The 16075-nt window shown below is 46.3% G+C and overlaps 4 protein-coding genes across 4 annotated transcripts; 1 reads left to right on the top strand and 3 right to left on the bottom strand.

Moving 5' to 3' along the window:
* Nucleotides 1-2065: 2065 nt before the first annotated feature.
* On the bottom strand, nucleotides 2066-4437 carry N7487_008141 (uncharacterized protein; the record flags this gene model as incomplete). Its single annotated transcript, XM_056875871.1, has 6 exons — nucleotides 2066-2439; nucleotides 2498-2757; nucleotides 2822-4023; nucleotides 4088-4187; nucleotides 4247-4301; nucleotides 4350-4437. The coding sequence occupies 6 exons, from the start codon at nucleotides 4435-4437 to the stop codon at nucleotides 2066-2068; spliced, it is 2079 nt and encodes a 692-aa protein (XP_056728059.1).
* A 524-nt stretch (nucleotides 4438-4961) lies between these two features.
* On the bottom strand, nucleotides 4962-5965 carry N7487_008142 (uncharacterized protein; the record flags this gene model as incomplete). The annotated part of the gene is made up of 2 exons (XM_056875872.1): nucleotides 4962-5477; nucleotides 5576-5965. 2 exons carry the CDS (start codon nucleotides 5963-5965, stop codon nucleotides 4962-4964), a joined length of 906 nt encoding a protein of 301 aa, XP_056728060.1.
* Nucleotides 5966-7102: 1137 nt separating this feature from the next.
* N7487_008143 (CFEM domain-containing protein) lies at nucleotides 7103-8675 on the bottom strand (the record flags this gene model as incomplete). The annotated part of the gene is made up of 7 exons (XM_056875873.1): nucleotides 7103-7454; nucleotides 7513-7895; nucleotides 7941-8008; nucleotides 8074-8110; nucleotides 8161-8345; nucleotides 8395-8527; nucleotides 8580-8675. 7 exons carry the CDS (start codon nucleotides 8673-8675, stop codon nucleotides 7103-7105), a joined length of 1254 nt encoding a protein of 417 aa, XP_056728061.1.
* A 2290-nt stretch (nucleotides 8676-10965) lies between these two features.
* On the top strand, nucleotides 10966-15915 carry N7487_008144 (uncharacterized protein; the record flags this gene model as incomplete). Its single annotated transcript, XM_056875874.1, has 2 exons — nucleotides 10966-12760; nucleotides 12815-15915. The coding sequence occupies 2 exons, from the start codon at nucleotides 10966-10968 to the stop codon at nucleotides 15913-15915; spliced, it is 4896 nt and encodes a 1631-aa protein (XP_056728062.1).
* Between the last annotated feature and the right edge of the window lie 160 nt (nucleotides 15916-16075).

Here is a 16075-nt window from a genome sequence, read left to right on the forward strand (position 1 = left end):
AACAAGATCGCCATGGATTATCAGGGATCGGGATCTCCTATTTGAAGCTGGAACTTGATCGAGTACTATCTCGGGTATGGAGAATATCTTAACTGACAATTCATCGGGGGAAGCAACAGAAGTGAACCTTGAATGGAATATCTAGAACTTCATACCTTTATCACGCCTTCAGCAGTAATCCTTTGAACGCCAAGTGTCTCAATTGGAGACATCCTTGGCCTTGTGGGGGCACTAGTGTTTCCGTGCAGAATAGTACTTGCTGGCATCTGCGCCATCTACTCCTCATAGGGTGTCATCCCTTGGATTTCGGGGTTTTTTATCCGACTCCCGTGTTTATCTTTCATGATATTGAGAGCACCTTATGCTTGGGGTACTCCGCAGATCTCAATATCACATTCAATTTGTGTTGCATTGCACATAATTCTGATTGGTTGTAGCTTGGTATGGGGAAGATATGTACGGAGTATGTGTGTCCTACATCACTTTGAGTGGAATGGACCTGTGAGAAATCAGTTCTTGTTAGGTATGCAGTGTTGTAACATCAACGTTGGGTGTCGCCGCACTACAGGTGGCTATAATACAGAGGAATAGACATAATAATTGACCTTGACAACCAGGCCTCATCAATAATTCACCCTGGGTCCGTAAATGGAACGAAATAACACACTATTATTTCTCACATACATCCTCATGTTTCCCCGCTGGAATCCACGAAAAATCGAGTAACCGGCCTGATGAGCGCCCAAAAAATAGAAGGAAAAAAATACAAAGACCTTTTACGAATTAATTGGCCCGGAATTACGTATGGAGTACTCCGTATACTCCGTATGTATTGATGTGATGCGTCGCAGCTGTTTCAGCTCCACATGTTCGGAGGATCTTGAATAATCATGCACAGTTCCTGCAACCAGTTCTTCATTGGCCCTTGCATTTCTCCGTGCATACAGAAGCAGCGAGGTAGGGGTGAAATACAAGCTAGAATTGCCTTGAATGTAAGGTTTCGCAAATACTGGTCAGGTCGAGTCAACATTGAACATGGTACATTGGTGTCCGATTGTCCATTTACCTGCCATAATTTGTGTCACCAACAGGCCGCAAATCGATGAGCAGCTGACTGCGAGCTGTCTGAGGCCGCTCCTTTAAAATAGGACAATATTGATAACACCCCAGAAGCCAAAGACAGACGCCGTACCCCAATGCGACGATTTAGAGTTTCAAGAGAATTAGGGTCCGGAAATCCCGTGTCTCCCGTAGTTCTCCAGTTGGGGTACTCCTAAGTAGACCTCTGCAAAGCCCACAAAGTACACAAAGCCCAAAGCCCACTAATGGGCTGGGTTTTGGGCCCAGTCCTTAGGCCCACCGATAGGCCGTAGGCCCTACAAAGTAAACAACACAAACATTCCGAAAAGACTTTTTAAATTACCCTTGAGACTCCCTCGGTAGCTCTCATCTCGAGTTAACACTTTAATATTTTATCGATTCAAAATCATTTATTAGTTAAGTTTATATATCACATTTAAAAACGCGAGAAAATATGTTATTTAAATATTTGGTTTACTTGTAAAGTAGTAGTACTCCCGTATAAATCCTAAATATATATCAACCTTTTCTATGGTATCTCAACCTCTACTTATCGAGTCTTATTTAAAATCAACATATATACGGAGTACTTATATAGCTATTACAATTCTAAATTCCTAATTTCAACACTCAGATTAGTAGAAGGTTAGAATATAGCCACTACAAGACACCGGATTGGACCCCCTTAATGGGCTAGAATGGGGGCCTTACATACCCCTACGAATGGGCTGTGGGTTGGGCTTTGCGGAGGTCTACTCCTAAGTCCACAAAATATAGGAACATAATGGCTATGGGTAACGGAAACGGCGAGAACTCATTATGTAGAATGAACAGTACAATACACAAAATGTCGAAAAGGTCTCCTAGACTACACAGGCCAAGGTATCACAGTCATATTTGTAAATGCAAGTATAAGTCCCGGGCGTCTTAGCCTATCTAACAGCGTATACTTCCCTCACTAACATATTCGGTTCTGTCATGGTAATTATGCATCTTCCTGGTCGTCAAGAAGCAACACATTGAGCTTCTGCAGTTTATCCTCGCAGTGCACTTCCATCTGCATCACCACATCAACGGCATCCTTTCTGGTGATAAGCAGTTGCGATACCAGCCAAAAGTTATACCCATTTTTATAGAACCCCATTGATGCCCATTCGTCACTTGTCACTCCATTGCGCAGTGCGATCCAGTAGTCACGCCAGCGGGATAAAGCAGTCCGGATGGCAATGAGGACAGAATCTTCAGGAATCGTGGTGTCTTTTGTGCCAACCCCAGCACTTTCCCTGGGATTCTTGAAATAGCCCATGCGGATAGAACAACCGAGAAGTGTCATATGGGTATTGATAAACGAGAATAAAACTAAACATCAAGTTAGCTGGTGCAATGTACAAAAGAAAGCTTTTGGCGAAGGACATACTATGAATTAAGATAAACATGTCTAAAGCAGTGAGGTCCATCGGATTCGACTCAGGTGCTTCGTCGAACAAATTTTTGAACGCCTCTGAAACCCTAAGGCCACGTGAAAAGCGAAAGTTCGGCTCTGCGAACGGATGCTCGGAGGAGAAAAGCGATTCATCGCAGGGCAGATCGCATTGCATTTCAGTGTGTGTCAGGCGACACGGGAAGTTTTGAAAGAAGAGGAATGCGCCATCGAGTAGGGAAATTATAGAAATAGTTCTGTCAATATTAGTAAGGGAGACCCAAGAACCTTCCAAGGTTGAAACGGAGGAAAGATACGTACCTAATCTGACTTTCTTTTTGTATCCACAAGTGCTCCAGGGCCTGGTCTTCGGGAAGGTGACGAATTTTGACAAGGCCAATCCGTCGAGCAACCTTCACAACATCACCGAATCGATTTTCCATCACGCGGTTTCGAGACGAACGGTTTCCTGCCCAGTATTGGACAATGGTGATGATAACCCCGGCCTGAAATTTCTGGAACCAATCCCAATCACTGTTTTCCTCGCCAAAATATCGGCTACCTGAAAACGTGGCGCTGATTTCACTCTCTGCCGAGAAAACGTCACTCGCAAAGACAAACAGCTCTGCAAAATCCAGCACTCTCTTCGCGATGTATACTTCCCTCTGGTCGCTACTGTACATTGCGCCCATGAAGACCACAGCAGCTAATAGTGGCGGGGGAACTATCTCCGGATCAAAGGATATAGGAAGCATGGGGCAGCTGGGTTGCCAGTATTTGAAATAGAGCGCAATGTATTTTCGTATGCGTACAGTGGTCAATAGAAAGTTGAGATTCGCAGATATCTCCTCCTGCGCTTTAGAGTCAAGCGGGACCTGCCACGCTTGTGTTGATATTAAATGAATTAAAGTTGTTGCGAACGGTCGCTCTGGTTCAAATGTTGGTGGATCTCCGGGTAATGTATTAGGATGCTGCCCTGGAGGGATGAGAGACTGGTAGCTCAGTTCATCGGCATCATAAGGATTCTCCGTGGGCTTATTTGTATCACCGAAAGGGCCGTGGAAAAAGTCTAGGAATGTATCTTGGAAGAATTGCGGTGTGACAGAGTCGGAGTCAATGAAGCCAGAGCCGTATTCTGGCCGAGCGCTATCGATGTTGTATGGAAACCCTGTGCTCTGCGATTGCTCGAGATCATTTGTATTATGATAGTTGAGACTGCGCGTACGATCACTGCGCGGGGGAAGTCGAAAGGTTTCTGTAAAGCTATCGGTGCCGCCGTTAAGTAGGAACTTGATCGATCCTCGGTCGGATGAGGGCTCTTCACAGATTTCGGGTTTCACCGATACTTTTGTATGACTTGTATGAGTCTTCCATTGCAACCAAGTTGACCGAAAGCTTGTCGTACCTTCTTCAATCCCGAGGTGGCCTGCACCTGCCGTCCGCGCGTTGTTGCACGTCAAGTTTCTCTTCTGACATGATCCGCAAGGGCTTCCTCCATCGCACCGTAGTTTCATCGTGGTACACTATTCAATAAAACGAAAGTCAGTTCCTATGGTGATATTTCAGGTAATCTAGACACGGACTAACCGATTGACAGGCATGTCGCCGCCTACCCCTCTGACCCGTCTCCGGAATTTCACGACCCGCGCGCCTGGCGCAATCAGTGTAATGGACGCGCAGGTTGTCACTAAATTCCAAGTATCAGATTCTAGAGTTGGTATTATAGATTGTTTTGGCTTATCTAACCAACGCGCGAACGAGGTATTGCAGAATACGCAGGGATATGGTTTCTGGCCCGAATCTGTTGATGTTCAGCATGTGATATGGGTAGCTGCAGGACGGGACATACGTCGCAAATGGTGGCGTTTGAGGTGATCAATGCGCGTGAATCCACGCTGACAGACATCACAGCGGAACTGCTTGTCCGTCGGCTTCATGGTGGGCCGGGGAGGAGGGGGATATCCGGGGTAAAGGAGAGAGCTCCAGGGCTGCTGAGAGCCTCGGGGACGACATCGGAGTCCGTGGGGGGGTAAAGGGTGAGGTATTGGTATTTCAGTGGGGCCTGTGGGGAAGAGGTAACTTTGGGGTTTTTTTAGCGCCAATAGATACAATAGATACTTGACAATATTACCAATTCAGTACGGTATGGTCAATTCTCGGCATCACCATCTATAATACCAGGTTTGATGAAGATGGGGATTACTTGGATGTGAACAAGGGTCCCATTCCGGGGCGGGTTTTCTTTGAATACTCCATTGTGTCCTCTTGAAACTACGCCTTGAGAGATATGAACATGTCAATTTTTCCATTAAGTCAAGAGAAACCGCAAGATGGGAAGATACTAAGAGTATGTACAATCTTGATAAGCTCTTAGACCATTCTTCCATAACATGTTCATTGCTGACCTCAAGTAAAACATCACCGTGTGGTTTCCTCCCAAGCAAACTTCATCGTTGAGATCTCAGAGCGAAGTGATCACCTTACGTTTAAGAATAGCGTCATTCAGTCGTCCATGGACTCTTTGGACGTCCCCAAACCGGATGTATCCGCACGACTCACTCTCCAAATGATTGAACAAAGCACCAAGAGAGGTAAACTCTTTGTTGCAACCACGCGTGTTGAGGCAATGATAGATCTTCTCTCTGTGGAATGGCGAGTTGAGATGAGAGTTTAGACCGGTCATCGAGTTGAAGCCCCTCTGGCACAGGTAGCACACCCAGCTTGTACCATCAAAAGCGCAGTCCGTGGCATAGTAGCGTACGTTCTGGTCATTGTGCCATTCAATCTGCTTGTTTGTGACAAGTCCGTTACGGTCAAGGCGTTGGACCACTTGGTGGATTGTCTCTCGGTTCCACTGGGGAGCACTGGGGCAGGTACCATATTCGATGTGATGGGTGACGCCACTCGCGGTGACAAAGTGAGCGTTGCAAAATGGGCACACGATCTCAGTGCCTCGATGAATCTTCGAGTTCAAGTGCTATTCGTAGACGAGATGAACACAAATTAGTCAAAGTCCTACGACCAACCAGGGCCTAAGGGGTGGGAATCTCCCTGAGGTTAGCTTGGTTCTCTTACCTGGTGAAGACAGTTCTCATTCATGAAGTGCCGATCGCACTCGGCACAGTAGTTCTCATAGTGCCCTTTGGCCTCCATGTGCTGGTCGGCAGCTTCATGGGTGTGGAACATCTGGGAACATGTTTCGCAAGCAATTTTTGGCTCCCAATGGTTCTTGGCATTCATATGCTGATTGGCAGCAGCCTGCGAAGAGAAGGTACGGCCGCAGGTTTCGCATTCAAAGACTGGTGCCCAGTGATCAAGCGCATCCATGTGCTGCTCGCAGCTACGCTCAGTCCGAAATTGTCGAGGGCAGGTCTCACATTCAACCCAATGGCCGTATTCGTCCATGTGAGCATCGCAGTCCTCGCGGTAGCGGAACTCAAAGTCACAGGTGCCACATTCGTACATCTTGACTTGAAGGCATAGAACCGAATGAGGAGATGTGGATTGCAAAGACTTTGTGACGAATGTTGAAAGTAGCAAGATGATGCAAAAGGGTCGGAGATATCTTGCAGAGAGGAGAGAGGTGTCAGATGGAAAGAGAGCGAGGGGGGAGGGACATGTTTTGTTTGTCACATAGAAAACGCGCGGGCACTACTTCTAGTCTCGATGGATTGAAATTCCCGCACTCTGGCAGATAGCAATCGAATAGCTTGTGCTTTGGAATTCATAATGACTTAATTCTGTTTAGTATATGGCTATCGCCCTCCATGGCAATCTTGCTTTGACCCGTCACTGTAAACGGGTCGTATCTCTAGCGCTGGCGCCTAAGTGTCATGCAAATGTGCCCAATCGAGATTTGTAGTAGAAGGAGACGGACCTCATCTGATTGCTCGATCGTGATATCCAGATGTTTCTGACATATGGAACATGACTCCTCACTAAAAAGGCTTTACTGTCACATTTCAGCTATAAACTTTGGATGATGGAGATTTACTGCCTGGGAAACCCGAAAGTTGAGGCTGAATAACAGAAAATACTTGAAAGGGAATTTCATACCCCGGAAAATGAAGAATACTGTTGTTTTAGTTGAGCACTACGGTAGAAATAAAAGAAGAAGAATTGTTGGAATGTTTTACAAAGATGTAGAAAAAGGAATTGGTGAAATTGTCTAACCTCTTCATATATTCATGATTCCATGGTTCGTATATGGGTTGATGAAGGCGACGATGAATTGGAAGTAGTCTAAATTGCATTACCATTCTATGATTTCGAGATCATAGGATTTGTATGGTGGGATAAGTGATAGCGGCGTCAAACTGCATCGATGCTGCTAATCTCGATTCCATGGGAGTCCTGAATTCCTGGCGTGGAAGAATTGACGTGTGCATGAAATCAATTATGATTCAACGTTGAACAAATCCAAGGGTATGTTGATTATGACGGATTAACTTGGATTTTCATCATGATATGTACTATGCAGAGCTTAGCTTATTATAAAATCAGTTCATGTTTGAAAGAATCTAGTATCTATGTATTAAATTAAATCTCATCTACAATGGATATGTAAATATAGAACAAGAAGTAAAATTGCAAATTCATCCATCATTGCCTATGTTTCGGCATATCCACCAACTCCACATCACTATTCGCTGGCGACCGAGTCTCATAATTCACCGAGTAGGTGACAGACTTGTTGATATTGCTGCTCGCCGTGGGCATTTTGTTATAGTACTCAGCCATGTTAGATGGCTCCGTTCGGTTCGATGATCCCCCCAGGAACCGAGGGAACCATCGGCCGACGAGAGCCCTGAATGCAGGCAGGCAAGCGCACATAACAGAGATCTGAGATTCGATGACGGACCAGTGCATGAGGGGGTATAGACCGAGAGTCTCATTGATACCCCAGCGGTTGGTCCAGAAGACGACGACTCGGATAATCGCGATGATCGTTAGACTGTGAGATTGGTTAGTGACAAGTAAATGAAACCAAAGCCAAGCTAGGGAGTACATACACAGAGCCCACAATAAACATCGCTGCCACAGTTATCTTCTTTCGCAGCGGCAACTGCAATTTGATCACCTCATACACCGGCATGACGATCAAGATACAGTCGACAAAGATGTTCACCAGACAGTTAACAAGAACCGCGACGATAAAATTGATGCAATGTCCAGGTTCCTCGTGCATCCAGCCGACCCACGTCAGGCGTGTCGGCGAGCAACGGAAGGCATCCACCGAGGCCCAGGTGATACCGATCGCGGCGTTGGCACAGATGAGTCCGTATGCTAGATAGCGGAATGTGCGTGCTTGGAAGATGCGGAGTAGGAAGAGGCACACGGAGATCTTTGCGAGGGAAATTTGGATCTTATACATAACGGCCATAGCTTGGAAATACTGCTCTTGTTAGATTAGAACTGGGCCTTGGAAAGGGGACCGAACCTGGTAGAACTTGGTGACCGAGGGAAAAGGGACGTCCCAGATATTTTGTCCGAAGCCATTTTGGATCACTGATTTGTTAGTTCTTCTTTCTTGTGAAATCTGGTGAAGTCGATGACTGAGAATGCCGGCTTACTGTATATACTCAGAACATAGATGGCGGCCCCTATGACCTGCAAGGCTGTTAATACCGGGCGGAAGAACACCAAGAAGTGACACTGACATATGATACAATTATTGTATAGTCATCCCATCCCCATCCACCAGCGAGGCCGCTGCTCTTGGCGATCATTCTCGCGACGAAGAAGAACGAGGCAAGAATGAAAGGGAATAGAGTCGAGGCGTTGATGACCGCGGGGCCTTTGCGTGGTGTTATATCGCATTCTTTTTCGTAGAGACGTTTTGTAGCTAGCAGAGTTAGACCAGGCTTGGTATATCAATCATGATAGAGACGCACTGAAGAATTCCTTTGACGTGCAGTTACTTTCAGCACAATCTAACAATGCTGTGGGACGAGAGCTACTGGCACAGAAGCATGATGTATTATTGCTCAGTGAGCAATCAGAGAATAACTGGTTGTCACAAGTGATCTAGCACATGCTAATTAGCAATAAATACAATTGCGTTGGGAGATGTACGTACCGCACAAGATGGGAAGACATTTGTATCCCAGTCTGTTGCATGGATCCCCACTATAAGCAGAGCTAGAAGGGTGAAAAGGAAGAAATGACCCCTCATGATAGTGACAGACGTGTTCAAAGACAACGTTGAAGGTAAATAAGAGGGGGGAAATTTTTCCCCCTGGGCAGTAGCAGGTTTTGTTCCAACTTCGATATGAATGGTCCCGAGTCAGTAGCGTGGACACTCCTTGGACATTAAGCTTATCTACTTCGCACGATGGAGTCGAGAATATTTTCTACGGAGTACATGGTAGGTATAGATCTCGATTGGTAACCATAAGCAGACAATCATGATTGGAACACAAGGAAATTCTCCACATTCAAAGCTGGTTCAAGTGAAACGAGCGCCTCCAGGGCTAATGCCGGTGAGCACCGGAGCACCGAAGCGGGCGCCTTTTTTTCCAGAATATTTCCGTAATGGCTCTGGGATCGGAGGCCACGCGACGACAACCACATAATTGCAAGAAACACGCTACTTGCCCCCACCCAGAACCGTGGTTAGGAAGTTCCTCGGTGGTTTCTGCACAGTTGGGATGTCAAGGAATAGATCCGAGGTCGATTTTTTTTGTCGCCAAGAAACCAGATGGACTCCAGACCTCGATAGATCGGCGCCAGTATGTGCCCCAATTCGGCCCGGAAAAATAGAATGGAATGAAGATCAACAATTTTTTAATGAAACTACTGGGTTTAATAATCAAATCTTCGAAATCTTCGATTTAATTACGTACATATAAATGTTTATTTATGGCGAAAACAACAATTGCAATAGTCGTATGGAGTACATGGTACATGGATGTACCAGCAGTACCAGCATCCAGCATAGCTCACGTTGCAATATTCGTTGTTAAATGAAATATACACCAGTGATATTGGATGTTTGGTACAGTGTGAGACTCATGGCTAGGGGATGGACACTACGGAAGGAATGCACTAGGTCGAAGGGAGACATCAAGCCCCCAGAAATGCTCCACTAGTCCAGATTCAGGATCAATAAGGCGGGCTTTTTATAGTATGTGCCTCATTTTCCATACGAGAAGCATGAGCTGAAAGTGATCATTATTTTATGGTCTGGAAGGGGAGAGCTGAAGTCGCGGCAAACATACTATGTTTGAAACACGCTTGTCGAACTAGTGTTGGACCACAACCGAAGGCAGGGTCGCAGATCTTGCTCCGGCTCTACTTTGTACATCTTAAGCCGATCATAAAAAGGAGAGTGTGGAGATTCACGTCACTATGTGCCCGAAACCCGGCTGTATACTGACGTTACGGGACTCGGAGCACACAATACCTAAATAAGACGAGATCTCCGATGCTAAGGCTCCTAGTTTTTAATGTCTTAGGGGCTTGGGCCTCCGACAGTTGAGCCCCAAGGTTCCAATGGATATTTTTAAATACGTAAGACCATGGCCTCTTCTGAATGGTAGATTACTCACACCCGCAGATCAATTATTTAGCACTTAGCTCAAGTGTTTCGTTAGCTAAGGCAAATGTATATATATCATTTCCAAACGCCAAATTGCTCGAATATGCGCCAATTTTCCGTTCGTCATTCTAGCCTCGGTATGTATGAGACACCGGCGGCGTTTAGCGCTCAGGGCTACCCCTTTTACAGGCCATACAGCGTTTCACAAAATTCCAAGCGGGCGAGGAGGCACATCTTACGAAGCGATATAGGGGTCAGGCGAGTTTTAGAGGATCTTGATGCCTTGATGCCTTATGTTAGAATGGCAGAAAAATATGTATACCTGAATTGCCATTACATATGCCTTAATAATCAAAGTATCTGGCTTCTCCCAACGTTGTTAGGCAAGGCATATGAAGCTTCTGTACACCATACAAATCAATGCATCTCCATTTTCTGGGTGGTTGCAAGTCCAAAAAAATATGGAGATTCCTGCCTGACTTTTATGGTGTCCAAAAGCTTCATTTAGTTAGGCAGGTTGATGTATTAACAATTTACAGTACACTGTATAGAGCGGTGTATAAAGCGGCGGTGATCCAGGCATTAAGGCACCATATCCCTGTCGGAGCATGACGACCGGCATACCGGGGGATTTATTAATCCTACACATTTTTGTAATTAATGTTATGTAATCATGGCTCCATATAAATTGTACCAAGAGCCGATACAGAAATACAGAGAGTTGAATACCACTGATTGGACCCCTACATTTACAATACAGACCAATCCGACAGTTATGAGCCCGGTTCGCATCGAAGAAAGCATTACTATTTGAGATATAGTATCTAGTACACTACTAGAAGCCTGCTTTCTACCCCTTGAAACCTCCTAGCTACCCCTGAATTAGCAATTGTGAAGCTATTCCCAGCTACCCCTGAATCCAGCAATGGAGGCAGCATCAATTCTCTCCGCCATGAAGGGCGAAAAACTGAAGGACTCGCCGCAGTGGCTCACTTGGTTTGCAAAAGTGCAGCTATATGCCATGCAAAAGAACGTATGGGACCTTTGCAACCCAGATCCCCCGACGACAACCGAATCCCAAGCAATAAGATCTATACCTCTCCAAGAACCGGTGGAACCGGAATACCCAGAGGACGGCGATGACAAGGATCGAAGGATTTGGCGAGATCGAATGGACGTGTATAAAATGAAGTACACGAAGTGGGAGAAGCAAGCAAAAGGACTAAGTGATGTCAACGAGTACATCCTTACCTACCTCGACCCAATGCATCACCTTGCTCTGATCACATATCGTACTCCGTATGAGAGGCTTGTATACCTAAAGACTAGATTTGCTCGGTCAACGGCGTACGAAGAAGAAATCCGTATGAATTGGAAGGTCTTTGCCATGCAGAAACCAACCGGTGATATTGAGCAGTGGCTTCAAAAGTGGAATTCACTAAGAGAGCAAGCTATTAGCCTCGGCATTAGCGATGCAGATTCCAATCGAGACTTCCTACATGCAGTTAAAGAGGTACTGCCAATCTGGTGGCAAGGAAAATACCAAGAGATTGTTATGGATAAGAAGAAATATGACACTCGAGATCTTCTTGAATCATTCCGTGCAATGAATCGGGAGATAGGCGTCAAAACTGTGACCTCAACTAATGCTCCAAAAAGTGCTTTTTCAACCTGGCAAGGTCATCGAGAAGCAAAGCCGGAAGCGAAGCAAGAGAAGCTTCCATTCGAGAAGAGAAAATGTCCATGTGGCAATGGTCATCCACACCACAAGGTGGCCAACTGCTGGCTCATGAATGAAGCTATACGCCCAGAAGGATATACCCTAGACGAAGGGAAGCTAGAGAGAGCTAGAAAGAAGCTAGCAAATGATCCAGGGTGGAAGCAATGGGTCGACAAAGCTGTCAATGAAGCTAAATCAAAGCATCATGAATCTGCAAACCACGTTAGCTTCGCCACCACCTACCAGAGTAAGCAACAGGGCAGGCCTCAGAGCAGGCCTCAGAGCAAGCCTCAGGGCAAGCCCCAGGGCAAGCACCAAGGCAAGCTACTAAGTGAAGCTATACAGATTGGCAAGCATGCACTCTCAGCTGCAAAGACTGGCGAGCTCTCTCTCCGCAATCGATGGATTCTTGACACTGGGTCCAGTTCACATGTATGCAATAACAGAGCACTGTTTATTGATTTTACGCCGGAAGTCATAGATTTGACAACTGGTGACAGTACTACGCAGGTGCTAGGGAGAGGCAAAGTTCGACTAGTCGGCAAGCATCCACAGAAAGGGAGAATGGAAATCACATTGAGTGACGCTCTCTACTCGCCTAGCTTCCATACAAATCTAGTATCGTACGCGATGCTAAAGAAGAAGGGGGGCACCTGGTGTCAACGTACAAACTGCATCCGAGATCCAAAGGATTTACCTGTAGTCAATGTGCATCTATGGGATCAATTTAACCTATGGATTTTTGACGAACCAAACGAGGCCCCACCACCACAACAAGCATATGCCACACAGAGATCCTCAGTAAAGCCGCAGGAATCAAAGGCATCGGCTGACATCTGGCATCGGCGACTTGCTCACATTGAGCCCCGCGCCGTAGCTAAGCTTGCTACTATGGTAGACGGTATAGTCCTCCAGAAAGCAGAGAAAGAAGAAGCTTCATTATGCCATACATGTCGTATTGGGAGAGCACCAAAGCAGATCTCTCGCCGGCCAGTGGGACGTACTTTTGGACCATTTGGAAGAATCCACTTTGATCTAATACAACTGCCGCCAGCATACAATCGACATCGATGGATATCTCACTTCTATATAGAAGGGCCGAGATTCCACTGGATCATGACACATGAGCTAAAGCCTGAATGCCAGATAGCGATCAACCAGTTTGTACAGCTAGCAAGGAATCAGTGGAACCTTCCGATCAAGGCATTTCACTATGACAATGAAGCCGCAGCAGGCAAAACAGCGGAGCACAGTTTGACAAGCGATGGTATCTTGATATATCATACTCCACCCGGCCACTCAGAGATGAATGGGTATGCCGAGAGATCTGGCGGGATGATCATTACCCGTATGCGTATGCTCTCTCTTGAAGGCAAGCTTCCGAAAGACCTATGGCCTGAATTCGCAAGCGCTGCAGTGTGGTTATTGAACCGTACCCCTACATACATTGCTTCTGAGAACAAGTGGTTAATACCATGGGAAGAAGTAAGAAGAGAATTTGCTCCAACAGCCCCGAAGATCAATCTAGCAAATGTTAGATTATATGGAAGTTTGGCGTACTGCCGCATTGAGAGGCAGATCCAGTCAGATAAGATGAATCCAAGAGCAGAGGTCGGCTTCCTAGTCGGATACTTGGCATCTAATATCTACAAAATCTGGTTTCCACACAGTGGGAAAGTGAGGTATATACGAGATGCAGTCATTGATGAAGCACGTAAATACTCGCCGGACTATGAGAAATCTCAGCCTATTCCACTACCATTAGTGAGAGAGCCAGAAGAGATTACGCCCGACGAAGTGGCGCAAATCATCAACCATCAGATCGCTAGCCAGGAAGCAACTAGTACGCCGGAAAGTGAGCATCAAAACCGACAAGATGAAACCGACGATGCTCTACCAGATGCTCTTCCAGATGCTCTACCAGATGCTCTTCTAGATGCTCTTCCAGATGCTCTACCAGATACTCTACCAGATACTTCACAAGATATTCAGCTAAGTGAGGTTGACTACCGAGAGATCACCCCACTTCAGGGGGTGAGCAGGCAGGCATTAATGCCTACCCCAATAAGCCTACCACCTATACTTCTGACCTCGGTCAGAAAAGAAGCCGGTGAGATCCAGGACATACAGAAGGATCAAGATCCATCACCATTAACCCCACCAAATGAAGAAACTGGCTTACAGCAAGGGGTGGAAACTGGCCCTGATCAGGGGGTGGATACGCATGATCTAGATGATCAACTGCTCAGTGAAGATCAGGCCCATGAAGAAGCCTATGAAGAAGCCAATGAAGAAGCCAATGGAGAACCTAATGAAGAACCCAATAGAGAGGTGGAAAATGAGCTAGAAAGACAGCTCCAGGCAGAACTGCTAGCACCAAGCAGAGAGATCTCCAGCAATATAGATGCCAGCAACATACTAAGTGGACGTCGAATACGCAAAGCAAAACAAGATGACGATTTTGCATATGCAACCACTATAGTACAGGGTATTGACGAAGAAGAGCCACCGGCTCTACTACATGCATTTGCAGCTGGTCTATACGCCGAGAAACCAAACGCTCGCCGCCATCGAGATGATCTCCCACCACCACCCAAGTACTGGAAGGATGTCATAAATCATCCTTTTCAGCAAGGTTTTCTCGCAGCAATGAAGAAAGAGATCCACTCTCTATCTGAAAAAGAGACATTCGAAGTCATTGAAAAGCCAAAGGATCGAGGGATACAAATCCTTCCCTTACTATGGGTTTTTGCATACAAATTCGACCAGGACGGTTACCTTTTGAAATTGAAGGCTCGAATCTGTGTTCGTGGGGATCTTGAGACGATTACCTATGAAGAAAAGAGAGCTGCTACGCTAGCAGCAAGAACAGCAAGAATGATCTTTGCACTAGTCGCTGCCTTTGACCTAGACCTCCGTCAGCGAGATGCTGTCACTGCATTTCTGAATAGCAAGCTAAGCCAAGAGAAACCGACGTATACGCAGATGCCAGAAGGGTTCCAGTCCCTAGGTAAATGCTGGAAGCTTCGTCGAGCATTGTACGGCTTACGGATCTCGCCACGTCTTTGGCAACAAGAAGCAGCTAGTGTACTCCGAAAACTAGGTCTGCAACAAGCACCAGAAGACCCTTGTGTCTTCGTCGGAGAAGGGCTAATAGTCTTCTTCTATGTGGATGATATCTTAATTGCTAGCCATGCAAATGCTAAGGCAAGAGCCATGCAATTGGAGCGAGATCTAGAAGCCCACTGGGAGCTGACAGATCATGGAGAAGCATCATGGTTTCTCAATATCCGAATCATTCGCGATAGGAAGCAGAAGAAGCTCTGGCTATGTCAAGATAGCTATATGACAAGCATTGCTACCCGCTACAATTTGACAGATCGACCACCTGTCTATACGCCACTACCAGTTGACGAATTGACGCCTTACCAAGGCGTAGCCACCCCGAAGGAGATCCTTCTCTATCAAAAGAAGGTTGGATCCGCAGGCTATGCCACCACTATCACTAGGCCAGATGCTGCAAAGGCCACCGCTCGACTAGCTCAGTTCTTGACGAATCCAGGGCCCCAGCACCACCAAGCAGCTGACCGGGTCATCAGTTACCTATATACTACCCGGAACCTAGCTATTGAATATAGTGCAGACGCAGTAAGCACTGGAATCGATTCCATACAGTTCGCAAGCGATGCTTCATACGGAGATCACCCAGATCGAAAGAGCTCTGCAGGCTACATCTGTCAAGCTTATGGTGGACCAGTTGACTGGAAAGCGAGCAAGCAACCCACCGTGACAACGTCAACCACTGAAGCAGAGCTGCTAGGCCTATCAGAGACAGGGAAGCAACTTCAATGGTGGCGTCGACTACTAAAAAGCCTCGGTTTTGAACCCTCCCACAATATGACGATCGACTGCGACAACGAGATAACGATCAGCCTACTTACTAGTGAGGACACTGCCTTCGAAACGAAGCTTCGGCATGTCGATATTCATCATCATTGGCTTCGGCAAGAGGTTAGAGAAGGACGCATAATGGTGCGATGGGTGCCGACGGCGAGCATGGTCGCAGATGGACTCACAAAGATGCTATCTCGCCAGAAGCATGAGAGCTTCCTAAGGATGCTCAGGATGGTGGACATAGGCTATCTAATGGCCTAGTCAATTAAACCATGGAGATCAATATGCCGATCTAACAAGTCCAGCAATCCCATACTGGGATAGCTGAGGGGGTGTGTCGGAGCATGACGACCGGCATACCGGGGGATTTATTAATCCTACACATTTTTGTAATTAATGTTATGTAATCATGGCTCCATAT

Source organism: Penicillium crustosum, assembly GCF_028827405.1.
Source record: "Penicillium crustosum strain IBT 35664 chromosome Unknown utg000003l_segment0_segment0, whole genome shotgun sequence".
NCBI classification, from domain to species: Eukaryota; Fungi; Ascomycota; class Eurotiomycetes; order Eurotiales; family Aspergillaceae; genus Penicillium; species Penicillium crustosum.